Source organism: Sardina pilchardus, chromosome 5, assembly GCF_963854185.1.
Source record: "Sardina pilchardus chromosome 5, fSarPil1.1, whole genome shotgun sequence".
Taxonomy (NCBI): Eukaryota; Metazoa; Chordata; class Actinopteri; order Clupeiformes; family Clupeidae; genus Sardina; species Sardina pilchardus.
This window is the reverse complement of record NC_084998.1, coordinates 6,370,920-6,386,206: the sequence shown is the minus strand read 5'-3', so window position 1 is coordinate 6,386,206 and position 15,287 is coordinate 6,370,920. Positions and strand designations below refer to the sequence as shown.

General features: G+C 42.3%; 1 protein-coding gene across 1 annotated transcript in view; it reads left to right on the top strand.

Moving 5' to 3' along the window:
- Nucleotides 1–15,287, top strand: part of tmem132e (transmembrane protein 132E) — a 71,524-nt gene that overhangs the window by 39,502 nt on the left and 16,735 nt on the right. The window contains exon 8 of the mRNA XM_062536142.1: nt 1–170. This exon is cut by the window's left edge and continues 107 nt beyond it. Coding sequence (XP_062392126.1) covers nt 1–170 — 170 coding nt within the window. The remainder of the gene's footprint in view (nt 171–15,287) is intronic.

Sequence of the window (15,287 nt, the reverse complement as noted above, 5' to 3'; positions counted from 1 at the left end):
CCACCTCCACGGAGGGCACCAACCAGGTCATCACCATGCTGGGCCCCGACTGGCAGGTGGACGTCACCGACCTGGTGCAGGACTCGCTCAAGGTGGCGGACGCGCGCGTGGCCGAGCTGGTGGACCGCACGGTGCTGGTGGGCCTGGAGCTCGGCTCCTCCTCGCTGAAGGTCAGTCCGCCCGCCCGCATGTCCGCCCGTCCACCCAGACAGGCACAGCACCCCACACACCAGCACCACTCCCCACAACGCTTATGCTAATGTTCATGTTGACAAAACACTTTAAAGTATATTTTTTTGGCCTTTCTGTCTTTATTTAGCCTGGCAAGCCAAACTATACAGAAATGTATAGTCTGGAGTCGGACCATTCAAAGAGTTGAAGCCTGGGGGTGGGATGAACCGGTGTCTTTCAGACTGCTCTGCACGTAATAGGCCAGCACTTGTGACCAATCGTAGCCGGTCGGCAAAACTGCAAATACATCCTTCTTTAAAACGAATGACTTGAGTGCTTCTTTCTGCTCTACCTTCAAAGAAAAGCCCAAGTCTAACTCTTCCAAAGCCGATTCAAACGAGTGCGCTTCGTTAGCCTCATCCATCTTTCGTTGTTCTCTATGGTTGTTGCAACACGGTCTCACACCCAACTCGCTGTAGCCTGTTGCGCCACAGCCCCCCCCAAAACGCTTTAAAAGCATTTGAAAAAGAGTCGTTTAACAGACATAATACATTTTGGCTTTGTCTGCCTGGAATGCCGGTACATTTTTAAGCGGAATCCTAAAGGGTTTACTGTTGGTGCTTACTGAAATTGAAGGACATAAATGCGATTTAGCCCTCAGCATCCCGAACATTTGGCCACTTAAACAAGCAACTGTTATTTGAGGCGCACACATCAGACCTTCCTTTCGGATTGGCGGATCAGGTGTTGTAATGGCCATAACGGCGCGTCCCAGACTATGATAGATGATCCTCACAGCGGCTTCAATCTTGCTCATCTGCCTCGGCATCTGCTGTGAATGCCGGGTCACTCTAATGGGGTTATGATGTTGTTGCCGCCATGCACGATGAGTGATTTATAACTGACAATGGGGGGATGCTAGAAAGTTCTGAACCTGATTTGAAGAATGTGACTTTCTCTCCCCATGAAATACAAGAAAAGTTTGGTTTTTTTGTCCTTCTGCTATCTCTAAAATGAGTTTTTAGCAGGCTGTTGAAGAGTTCGATCTTGAGAGGGAAGAAAATGGGGTGTCTTTCCTTTGACTTTGCAATGAAACTTTCTTTCATTCATGGAACTAAACGAGTTACACAAAAGACAAGTAATGGCCTAGTCCAGACAATCAATTAGGCTTGGTAATTGGGAAAAGCCAATCTTGCCATCTCCATTCTCAGCAGTCACTGTTTGGAGACTAAAATTTTGTTGTACTGAATGTTCTCATCGACATGCATGAGAGTGATTACTACTGAGCCTAATGTCTTTAAATCATTAGTAATTATAGAACAGTGGCATAGTCCTCAATTCCAGTTGGAAACGGGTTGGAAAGTAAGTGAAGCCCCCCAAAACTATAGCTTTACACAAAATACATGCAAGACATTGCCATTAAGATAGCTGCAGTACATTGTTATATATAAAGTCGGCCCTCAGTTTCGTTTCTCTCTTTCACAAAAACGGAATACCAAGTCCAGCAGTGACCACTACTGATCTGCCTGTGGTCATAATTGGGGGCCAAGCAGCGAAGCTGCGAGGCAACCCATAGTGATTGTACGTATTCTTATTATTAGGGGCCAAGCAGCGAAGCTGCGAAGGCACCTATTGTTATTGTTAGTTTTCTTATTGGGGGCCAAGCAGCGAAGCTGCGAGGAACCCATTGTGATTCTTAGTTTTCTTATTATTATTATTCCTCCGCCATGGAAGTCAATGGCAGCCCATAGAACCGACTGGTGAAAAGTTGTGAAATTTGGCACACTGATTAGGGACAGTCCCATGATTCATGTCACCAAATTTCATGTCGGCACCTCGAACCCTCTAGCGCCACCAACAGGTCAAAGTTGGACATGCGTTCACGCACGTAACTTTTGACCCGTTGATCCGATTTTCAAAAGTCAGGTATCATTGGAATCCTTGGACCTGTCCGAGTTCAACGCACCCTATGACGTCATTTTCCGCCATGATGGATTTTCCGCCATTTTGGATTTCATCAAAAACACTTGAGAGCCTACTCCTCTCACAAATTTTGTCCGACCGACACCAAACTTGACGTGGAGAATCCGCAGAATATGTTTTGCCAACGAATTGCTTTTTTTCTCCGGAAGTATTACCGTTTGCTCAAAACAGCGAATCAAAATTCGTGGCGAAGCCTTCAAACAGGAAGTTGGCTCATATTTCAGCAAACCTTGCACGCATCAAAACCAAACTTAGTACATGGACTTGTGACTCCATCAGGAGGACGCTCAAGAAATTTGGTGACCTTTGACCTCTAGGAGGCGCTGTTATTCAGAAACATGCTTTTTGGCCTATAACTGCTGTTGTGCTTAGAATTACAATGTACTAGTGATGTCTAGTAATACTTTTGAAGATACTTATGTCGACAGATGACAACTTGTGACATCAACCTAATTGATTCGGCCGCCATATTGGACTTAATCAAAAACACTAACACATTTCCCTAGGTCACAAATTTCAACTGATCCTCACCAAAATTGGCACAGACCATCTTCAGACCATGCCTTGTTAGTGTTTTGATTTCTGTAACAATTGACAGAAGCGTTTGCCCGTCGCAGCCAATCGAAATTCGCGGCGAAGCCGCCAAACAGGAAATGAGCCCATATCTTAGCTGCCTTTGCATCTATCAACACCAAACTTAGTATATGGACTTGTGACCCAATTGGGACGAAGCCCAATAAATTTGGTGACCTTTGACCTCGAGGGTATGAAGCCACCAAACAGGAAGTGAGCTCATATCTCAGCAACCTTTGAATCTATCAAAACCAAACTTAGTGCATGGACTCGTGACCCGATCCTGAGGACGCTCAAGAAATTTGGTGACCTTTGACCTTTAGGATAGCTTAAATTAGCAAAAATGCAAGTTGGCTTGTAACTTTTGACGTGTTTGACATGAAACTTGTTCTGACTGCTTACGGCCATATGTCTCATTGCCGCATTGAGCCAACAGCGTCGAGTTGCCGTGGTTACTCCGGCCTACTGCTTGGCCCCCACATTGCTGCTTGCAGCTATATTTGGGGGCCAAGCAGCGAAGCTGCGAGGACCCCATTGTGTTACAAAGTTTTCTTATTATTGGGGGCCAAGCAGCGAAGCTGCGAGGACCCCATTGTGTTTGTTAGTTTTCTTATTATTATTATGCTTCCGCCATGGGAGTCAATGGCAGCCCATAGAACCGACTGGTGAAAAGTTGTGAAATTTGGCACCCTGATTAGGGACAGTCCCATTATTCATGTCACCAAGTTTTATGTCGGCAACTCAAGCCCTCTAGCGCCACCAACAGGTCAAAGTTGGACGTGCGTTCACGCACGTAACTTTTGAACCCTTGGGCCAATTTTCAAAAACCAGGTATCTTTGTAATCCTTGGACCAGCCCGAGTTCAACGCACCCTGTGACGTCATTTTCCGCCATGATGGATTTTCCGCCATTTTGGATTTTATCAAAAACACTTAAAATGTATTGGAGGTCACAATTTTTATCTGATTATCACTAAATTTGGCACAGAGCATCTTCAGACCAAGATAAATTCAGCTCGTGCTTTTCGTCTTCGGAACTTTTACCGTTGGCCCATAACAGCCAATCGAAACTCGTGGCGAAGCCGCCAAACAGGAAGTGGGCTCATATTTCAGCAACCATTGCACACATCAAAACCATACTTGGGACATGTACTCTGGACCCCATCAGGAGGAGGCTCAAGAAATTTGGTGACCTTTGACCTCTAGAGGGCGCCGTAATTAGCAAAAAGACATTTTGGCCTGTAGCTGTTGATGTGTTTGGAATTTTAACTTGCTACTGGTGTCTGGTTATACTGTGGGAGGTCTTTAGGCTGACCCAGCTCAATTTGTGACATCAATCTTTTTGATTCGGCCGCCATATTGGATTAAATCAAAATCCCTTAAACATTTCCACAGGTCACAAACCTTATCCGATCTGCACGAAACTTCACACGGATGATCTGCAGCCCGAGTGTAACATAGGACTTGATTATCGGAAGGATATCTTAAACCGTTCGCCCGCAACAGCGAATCGAAATTGACGGCGAAGCCGCCGAACAGGAAGTGGGCTTGCATCTCGGCCAATCTTGGGTTGTTCGACATGAAAATTCTTGTGACTGTTTAAACCATATACCTGACGAAACGGAATTGAGTTACCATGGCAACTCTGGCCTTTTGACTTGCCTGCTTGGCCCCCACATTGCTGCTTGCAGCTATATTTATTATTATTATTATTATGAATCCGCCATGGGAGTCAATGGCAGCCCATAGAACCGACTGGTGAAAAGTTGTGAAATTTGGCACACTGATTAGGGACAGTCCCATGATTCATGTCACCAAATTTCATGTCGGCACCTCGAACCCTCTAGCGCCACCAACAGGTCAAAGTTGGACATGTGTTCACGCACGTAACTTTTGAACCCTTGGGCCAATTTTCAAAAACCAGGTATCTTTGGAATCCTTGGACCAGCCCGAGTTAAACGCACCCTGTGACGTCATTTTCCGCCATGATGGATTTCCCGCCATTTTGGATTTTGTCAAAAACACTCAAAATGTATCAGGGGTCACAAATTTTGTCCGACCGACACCAAACTTTACATGGAGCATCCTCAGATGATGCCTTATCAACGCATTGCTTTTTGTCTCCGGAAGTATTACCGTTCGCCCACAACAGCGAATCAAAATTCACGGCGAAGCCGCCAAACAGGAAGTGGGCTCATATTTCAGCAACCCTTGCAGGCATCAAAACCAAACTTAGTACATGGACTCGTGACTCCATCGGAAGGACGCTCAAGAAATTTGGCGACCTTTGACCTCTAGGGGGCGCTGTAATTCAGAAACATGCTTTTTGGCCTATAACTGCTGTTGTGCTTAGAATTACAATATATTAGTGATGTCTAGTAATACTGTGGAAGATCCTTATGTGGACAGATGACAACTTGTGACATCAACCTAATTGATTCGGCCGCCATATTGGACTTAAAAAAAAACACTAGCACATTTCCCTAGGTCACAAATTTCAACTGATCCTCACCAAAATTGGCACAGACCATCTTCAGACCATGCCTTGTTAGTGTTTTGATTTCTGTAACAATTGACAGAAGCGTTTGCCCGTCGCAGCCAATCGAAATTCGCGGCGAAGCCGCCAAACAGGAAATGAGCCCATATCTTAGCTGCCTTTGCATCTATCAACACCAAACTTAGTATATGGACTTGTGACCCAATTGGGACGAAGCCCAATACATTTGGTGACCTTTGACCTCGAGGGTATGAAGCCACCAAACAGGAAGTGAGCTCATATCTCAGCAACCTTTGAATCTATCAAAACCAAACTTAGTGCATGGACTCGTGACCCGATCCTGAGGACGCTCAAGAAATTTGGTGACCTTTGACCTTTAGGATAGCTTCAATTAGCAAAAATGCAAGTTGGCTTGTAACTTTTGACGTGTTTGACATGAAACTTGTTCTGACTGCTTACGGCCATATGTCTCATTGCCGCATTGAGCCAACAGCGTCGAGTTGCCGTGGTTACTCCGGCCTACTGCTTGGCCCCCACATTGCTGCTTGCAGCTATATTTAGGGGCCAAGCAGCGAAGCTGCGAAGGCACCTATTGTTATTGTTAGTTTTCTTATTACATTGCATGTTAAATGCAATGTACTGTTATCACTGTTCTTCTTCTTATTATATCTTCCGACCAAAATCAACGATCAAAGGCTCTAGAACCACTGAACCGTTTGACGTCATTCAAGCACTCATACAAAGGTCTTGAAACGGAGATTTGTTCTATGATTTTTCACATTTGTGAACTTTATACTTTTTGAGATATTTACGATAAAAGAATTAAACACTCCCATAGACTTAACATTGAGACGCTGTGGCGGCAAAGATTTACTATTACGTCAGTGATAATTAAGCTTTACAGCTGAACACTACAAGTCAAGCGTTGCTAGCCCACTAGCTACCATACAGTACAGCTCAGCTGCGGTGAACCTGAATGGTAGCCTGACGTCTTGTGGTCTGCTGTACTCCTTGATTTGCCCATATCGTTCAGAGGGTTTCTGTAATTACAGACAAGGTAAGTGTTCCATATTTTGGTATTTGACTTATTTATGTCGTCTAACATTATGTCATGTAAGTTAGCATTCTTTGTGTGAAATGAGTGGTCGTTGATATGGGAAACCCACTAACGTCAACGTTAGAGTAGCTAACTGGTTAGCTCTAGGTAACGTTATCAATTAGCTAAAGACAACCAAACCTAACTTTAGCAGTATATTTAGCTAACGACTATGAAACCTAACTTAGCTCTATATTTAGCAAACGATAATCAAACCTAACGCTAATTTGCTCCCGGCTAACGTTAGCACAATTTGTTGTTTAACTAGCAGCTAACGTTAACGTTAACCAAAGCAGCAGCCCTGGCTCTGGTTAAATTAACAGTGCTAGCTGCTACTAGAAGCTAGAAACGTTATTCGTTGTTGATACTTCTTCGTAACGTATAGACTCTACCGCTCACATTTAGTAAAAAGCCAACAAATATGCTGCTTTTTTATTTGACTAAACACCGCTGAAGTGTTTGTGCATTTGCGACTCAAATCCCGGTCGGCATTTGGTAACGTTAATGATTCATATGTGTTCCATCAGGTCCCTTTCGACAGGTGTATCAAGCATGTATACACCTGTGGAAAGGGAACTGATGAAACCCATGTATACAAAGGTAAAACTACGCTTTAACGCACACAATACAGAAGTTAGAGGTGGCTAGTAGTGTTGTCAACATACAGCATAGCTGCTATGCTTACTTGGCCAGAAACTACTCATTTTTACATCATTCTGACCTATAAATTGGCCTACGCACTTTGTAGCCTTGCACGTGCATAAATCAAGTCGTTAGCTAGGGGAGTTTGGAGATATATTTACAATCATATTCACCTCCTAATGCATTAACAATGGAGGTGAGTTTGGAGATATATTTACAATCATATTCACCTCCTAATGCATTAACAATGGAGGTGTACAGTATGTTAAGTTAAATCTCATTCAACAAAATATTCAGATTAGAATGTGAATTTCAGAATCAATAGCTCAAAATGATATGGAACAGTCTATTCACTGGCCTCGCTTCAAATTTGCCATCAGAAGAACAACTTTGAGAATGTGGTCCCAGTTTGTGGCAATACTAAATACTGCATGTCCATTGTTTGTGTGTTGTGTTTTAATTTAATGAAATGTTGCATAGCAATATTACAACAGTTTTCACAATGTCTCACATTTCTTTTTCACAGCACAGTAATAGTCTTTTTCAAGACTTGTTTTCCCCCTAATTCACATCTTCACTGGTCGTGTTGCAGACTTGAAAGTTCAGGTATGAAGTTAAAATGATTTCCACCTGTAGCCTAACACCTAGACCAGCTGCTCTTGTTGTTGGTGTATTATAATCAGTGAAAACAATGTGACTGACAAACCTAGCAAGGTGTTTAAGCTAGTTTTGCCCTGGCCTAACTCAACTTGCTGACCTACATCAGTATCACCTGCCTTAAACTGAAATGTATTATACATAGAATTCTGCTTTGTTTACTGAGCAATGAAATGTCATAGTATATTTAACTACCACTACAGTTTGATGGTGCAACAATATTACTGTTAGATATTTGAGTTCTAATGAAGAATTGTAGGCTTTCTTTATTTTTGGTAGAAGTCTTTAACTTTTATGTTTGCTTTTGTCTTTCAGGCTTGTTCCAGACCAGACCAGACCAATTTGGTGGCTGGGTGCCTGCTGTCTGCACATCACACTGCACAACATAACCTACTGATATACATACCTGCAAACATATCTGAGACAATATCTGAGCACATATCAGAGCACATACTGAGATACTTGATACTGAGATACTTGATACTGAGATACTTGATACTGAGAGATTTGATACTGAGATACTGAGATACTTGATACTGAGATACTTGATACTGAGAGATTTGATACTGAGATACTTGATACTGAGAGATTTGATACTGAGATACTGAGATACTTGATACTGAGATACTTGATACTGAGAGATTTGATACTGAGATACTTGATACTGAGATACTTGATACTGAGATACTTGATACTGAGAGATTTGATACTGAGATACTGAGATACTTGATACTGAGATACTTGATACTGAGAGATTTGATACTGAGATACTTGATACTGAGATACTTGATACTGAGAGATTTGATACTGAGATACTGAGATACTGAGATACTTGATACTGAGAGATTTGATACTGAGATACTGAGATACTGAGATACTTGATACTGAGATACTTGATACTGAGAGATTTGATACTGAGAGATTTGATACTGAGATTTGATACTGAGAGATTTATCCTGACAACGATACTGAGATTTATACTGAACAATACTGAGACTTATTCTGAGAACCACACCTGTGAATCATATCTGTCAGCCATTCATACCTTTGAATCATACCTTTGTTGTGAAATCTGTGAAACTTGGCTGTGTTGTTAGACCTCTGCTTATAAACCTGCACTGTGCGAAGATTGAGATACTAACCTAATTTTGTCTAAAACTGACCATCAGAAGGGCTGATTCTTATTCTTCACTCTACATCACCATCAAATACCATTAACTGAGACCTCTGTTACTCTATTGACCATCTGATCTCTCTGACCAAATTAAATTATTCTGTAGCTTCATTGTGTATTCTGGAGTGTCATTGTGCTGCTGTTTCTACAATACCATTTCATTTCTGGACCCAAGCACATTATTAAAACAAAGGATATTGATCAATATTCAATTAACATTTTATTTGTACTGACATTCATACACTGTAAGCTAACATCCAAGACAGCAAGTGGGTTTCAAAAATACTGTAGGCCTACGTAATCTGAATAATACTGTGAGTAATTTGTAAAGCTGAGTTTTGAATATCCTACCCTCCATTTAATTGCACAATACAGTTGTTGTAGTTTATATTTTGTATTATATAGTGTGCGTGTGTGTACATACATATTATATATGGTATTTTGAGTTTTTGGTCAATCTCAGCCTACACACTCCTTCAATACATTTAGTTGCATGGTACAGCATATTATAGTAGTTAAGTTTTGAAGCAAGCATGCCAAGGAAAGGCCGCCGTTCAGAAGCTCAAAAAAGGAGATGGCGAAAGTTGTCCCTCACTGAAGTTGAAACAACCAGTAAGTCTTCATGTACACAACATGAGTTGGAGATCAGAGAAGAGGTCAGTGTTGCCCAGAGTGAGATGGAACAGAATGGCATTTTCTGTGTTATGGCATCACATAGCCAAGCTCATAACAGGTATGGTGTTAACGCCAGCAAGCAGTGCACATGCAACTCCTTGACATTTCTTGCAGTTCTTCATCACAGATCTGTGCTGAATCGTGATGATCTTGATTACGCTTTGCAGAGAGGTAACTCAATGTATAGTGATGTACATATAACGTTAAGCAGAGGTGGCAATATGGCACCAGCTCACTTAGCTATGGATGAGCTACCTGACAGTGTTGAAATCTACGGAGAGGTCTATCATGTTCACAAGAACCTATCGCGGTATGGTTATCTTAGACAAGAGAGACCTGATCTTGCAGACTTCTTAAAGCTCGCTGACAGACTGCATTGTTTATCAAGTGATGTCAACTATGCATTACTAACTGTAGGGAGTCTTACGATTGCTTTGTTTAAAGATAACTATGAGAGATATGGGTGGTTTGATCCTCACAGTAGGACAGCTCATGGACTCCAAGCTGAGAATGGTACTGCAGTGATGATGACCTTTAGTAATTTTACTGATATGGTAGAACGGTTGCTTTTGTTCTGGGCCCTGGTTGATTCAAGTGATGAATGGATTTACGAGTTGATGCCGGTATCGTTCACATCTGATAGGACTATTCACAATGAACAGACAGACACCATTAATCACAATGTGCAGCCTAGGCCTACTGTATCGCCAACTATCCACAATGAACAGACAGACACCATTAATAACAATGTACAGCCTACTGTTTCGTCAACTAAATGTAAACGTAACAACGATCGAAGAAAGGAAAATTCAAGTAAAGCTATAAAATGTCAAAGAAAAATGTCAACCAAAGAGAAGAATAGGGCAAAACATCAAAAGTATTATGAAAAGAACCGGGCAAAAAAGCTGGAGTATGCAAGAAACAGATATGCAAACAACATTGAACACAATCAACACAAGAGAAAATCATACATCACTAGTCGTTACGCTCAGGATCCAATTTTCAGATTAAAGCAGCAAGCTTATATAAAGCGCCGTTACAACCATGATGAAAATTACCGTTTGAAGCAAAAAGCTTACGATAAGCAGCGTTACTCACAAAGTGATTTCCGCTCAAGGAAGAAATTGACCATGAGAATCCATTATGCGCGCGTTCTTAATTACAAACAAAAAAAGAGAGAAACTTTTACTGACCGATACAGAAATGATCCCCATTTCAGATATTATCGCTATCTACAGAGAAATAAATCTGTCTGTGACAGATTCCAGAAAATGCTTCATAAAATGCGTTCTGCTTTACATATACAGCGCAAGTACCATCAGATCAGATCACATCGATCTGAGCAAGACACTAGGCCTACTCAGTCAACACCGACAGAAAGCCCCCTTTTGCATTCAAGTATTGCATCTTTCAGAATGGCTGTACAGAACGGCCCTACTTATGTGTGCACAGTATGTCACAGAGCTTTGTTTTGCAATCAGGTGAAAAAGTGCAATCATGAATCTTATCAAAGGAACCCAGACATGGTGAAGAGATGCTTGACAGGGAAATATGTACACACGTGTAGCGATCAGTGCAGTTCCCTTGAATCTTGTTGTTCACCCGAAAAAAGGCTAGAGTGGATTTGTTATAGCTGCCATGAGAACTTGAAAATAGGAAAAATGCCACCAATTGCCGTCATCAATATGTTAGAACTCTCACCAATTCCCCCAGAACTAAGCAATATGAATATACTTGAGAGGCACCTAATAGCAAAGTACATACCATTTGCGAAAATAATCAGTCTCCCCAAAGGCCAACAGAAATTAATACACGGTGGAGTTGTATGTGTCCCCTCAGAGGTACAATCAACGGTCAATGCTTTGCCGAGGCCCAGTAGCCAGTCGCAGCTTTTGAAAGTGAAGTTGAAAAGAAGAATGACCTATACAGGGCATTACCAGTTCCAGACTGTTGACATGACCAAAGTATTACACGCCTTATCAAAACTGAAAGAGATTCATTCTGAATACAGGGATATAAGTATAAATGATGATACACTGGTCTTTGAGGACAGAATAAGTGGCATGACAGATGAGAATGACATCAATGATGAGCTCAGTGTGATGGAAACAGATGCATTGGACGACTGTGACATGACTGAAATGGGACCTTTGGAGAGAAATATTGAAGACAATCAGCACAATATTGAAAACCAGGAGTTAAACGATGACCAAGATTCACCCAACACTGAGCAGGGTACAAGTCAGCAGAATGGTAGTTGCTCAATAGATTCATGCTTACAGCCAGCTGATATTGCACAGGAAATTATGACATTTGGAGAGGGCATATTCACTGTGGCACCAGCTGAAGGAAACAGGCCAGTGAGTTTTTTCAGAGTTCCTAAACTAGAGGCAATGGCTTTCCCTGTGCAGTTCCCCACCGGATCAAACACTTTAGATGAAACACATAGACTCAGCAAATTATCGCCAAGCAGATACTTCAATGCACGTCTTTTTTCTGTTGACAATCGATTCGCTCTCGACTCCAATTACATTTTCTTTGCACAGTTTGTCACAGAAATGCATTTGGCCAAGTCTTCTATGTCGATTCAACTCCGTAAAGGAAAACCCATGACCAGAGATGGACGCAAAATAACAGCAAGAATGCTACAAGACAAACGGGAGGTTGAGAAATTGGTGCAAAGCAGACATGCGACACGGTTCATGCAGCCTTTGAGGGGGACACCTGCATACTGGGAAAAGACTCTCAGAGATCTCTTTGCAATGCTTCGACAGCTGGGTACCCCAACATTCTTCTGTACATTTAGTGCTGCCGAAATGAGATGGCCAGAGGTCATACAAACAATAAAGGCACAGCAAGGAGAGCAGGTTGACTTTTCTGAGCTTGACTGGGCCTCAAAATGCGAGATATTGCGTAGCAACCCTGTCACCACCATGCGCATGTTTGACAAACGTGTTGATGCACTACTCAGACACCTGCTCCTGTCACCAGCACAGGCCATTGGTGAGGTTGTTGACTACTTTTTCCGGGTGGAGTATCAAGCTAGAGGCTCACCACATATACATATGTTGGTTTGGTGTAAGAATGCACCTGTATTTGAGGAGGACCCAGATGAGAGAGTGTGTGAGTTTGTTGACAAGTACATAACATGTCAGCTGCCTGATCCAAACACAGACCCTGAGCTTTTTAAAATCGTTACAGAAGTGCAGACCCACAGCAAACGGCACTCCAAGTCATGTAAGAAGGGAAATAAGCACTGTCGTTTTGGATTTCCTAAACAGCCGGTAGAGAACACATTCATAACACGACCGATGCCAGCTGAGCACATGGACGAATCTGAAGATGAGGCAGATTGTGACCGTGCCTACATGTCACCTGAAGATGAGGCAGATTGTGACCGCCCTTACATGTCTCCTGAAGATGCCAAAAGAAAACTGAAGCCTGTGTGGGAATTACTGAATGATCCAACAACATCATGTGAAAGCATTCCACAGCTACTTGCACAATGCAACTTAAACTATGAAGAATACTTAAACTGTGTCAGTTCATTAACAACGTCCAGTACACTGGTGATGAAGCGTAAACCAAAAGACTGCTGGATAAATGGCTACAACCCACATTTGCTGAGGGCATGGAATGCAAATATGGATATTCAGTTCATCCTAAACCCTTACTCCTGTCTGTTGTACATCTTGTCGTATATTTCCAAAGCTGAACATGAGATGAGTGAGTATCTGAAACGAGTTGTCTCGGACACCTCTCAATCCACTACATCTGATTGTGACGAAATGAAACAGATCATGCAAGCATACTCCAAAAACAGAGAAGTCAGTGTTCAAGAGGCTGTTGCACGGGTCTGTAGCTTGAAACTGAAATCTTGCACTCGAAATGTGATATTTATACCCACGGATGACAATGCTTTGAAAATGAGCGTCCCTTTAAGGTTTTTGAATGACAGAATTCCAGAGTCAGAGAATGTTTGGATGTCTGGATTGGCAGACAAATACAAAAACAGGCCCGATACTGAAGAGTTTACAACAATGTGTTTGGCTGAGTTTGCTTCCACATACAGAGTGGCGTACGGAAGGCAAAAACAAGGAAAGAAAGTTTTACCTCTCCAGAATGAGATGGGATTTATCCAGAAGCGAACTGGTAGACCTGCCATCATCAGATACGCCCGATTTTCGGAGACAAAAGTTCCAGAGAAATTCTATGGCACGTTGCTCAAACTGTACCTCCCTTACCGATCAGATTCACAGTTGAAACCTACAGGTTTTCCAACGTACGAGTCATTTTACAAAACAGGTTCTGTAAGGCTTCCTGGAAAAGACGATACAGAGAATGTATTTTCTATTGTGAAAGAGAGAAGATCACAGTTTGAAAAAAATAGTGAGGCCATCGAGAAAGCCATGGAGAGTTTGGAAGAAAATGGGCCTGTAGAGGATGCATGGACAACCCTCGCTCCTGAGACAGAGCTTCTTCGCCTTGAGTGCATTTCAGAGCGCGAGGAAATAACCTCAGACAATATCAATGAACAAGATGATATTCCGGAATACAGCACAAGTACCACAAGCAGAGGAAGTGCAGCACCAATGTTTGAGGCTCCTCAAATAGACCCCACTGTTGTCCGAAACATGTACCAAAATCTAAATCAAATGCAAGCATCCATATTCTATACAGTGCGTAAGTGGTGCATGAGACGTGTGTGTGGACAGAATGCTGAACAATTTTTCTACTTTGTCACTGGTGGAGCAGGAACTGGTAAATCTCACCTCATCAAATGCATCTACACAGAGGCATCAAAGATACTCCGCAAGTTACCCCGCATCACAGAGGAAAGAGACATGTCCATGCCCACTGTCCTTCTCACAGCATTTACTGGAACAGCAGCTTTTAACATATCAGGCAAGACACTGCATTCTGCCCTGAAATTGCCAAGAAGCCTTAAACCACCTTACCAGTGCCTTGGAAACTGTCTGGATGAATTGAGAGCAACCTTATCCAGCATTGAGATTATTATCATTGATGAAGTGTCCATGGTATCAAAACCACTCTTTGCATATGTCAATTGGAGGTTACAAGAAATAAAAGGGAGTAGAAAGGCATTTGGTGGTGTGAATGTGCTAGTCGTTGGCGATTTTTACCAACTCCCTGCGCCAGGTAAAGCTAAACCACTCTGCGTATACGAGGATCATGTTATTGATTTCTGGAAGGATCACTTCCAAATGGTCACTCTCACAGAAATAATGCGCCAAAAAGATGATGTGCCATTTGCTGAGCTGCTTAACAGAATCAGAGTGAAACGCAAGGATGAGCCATTGACTGAATCAGACAGATCTCTACTTTCCCAGGCCATATGTCAAGCTGAGAATTGTCCCAAAGACGTCCTACATGTTTTTGCTACAAACAAAGAAGTGAATAAACACAATGCAGACACCATCTCTGATCTATTCTCAGAATTGGTCAATGTTGAAGCCCATGACTACAGAAAAGATCCTCAAACTGGTCGTATGGAGAGGCAGAAAGCACCCTTTGAAGGACGTAAAGGAGATCTACCTGATAGACTGCAAATTACTGAGGGTGCCCGAGTGATGCTCATCAGAAACATAGATGTAGAAGATGGACTCGTGAATGGCTCATTTGGAAAGATTGGCAAAATCGTTTACCAGGTCCAAAATGGCAAAACAGATGTGAAGATGATAGGCATTGAACTAGATGATCCAAACGCAGGCCAGAGACATCGCAACAAAGTCCCAGGCAGATCAGACAACCTGGTGTATATTGAAAGAATGGAGGAACGTCTGAGCAAAAAAGGTGTCA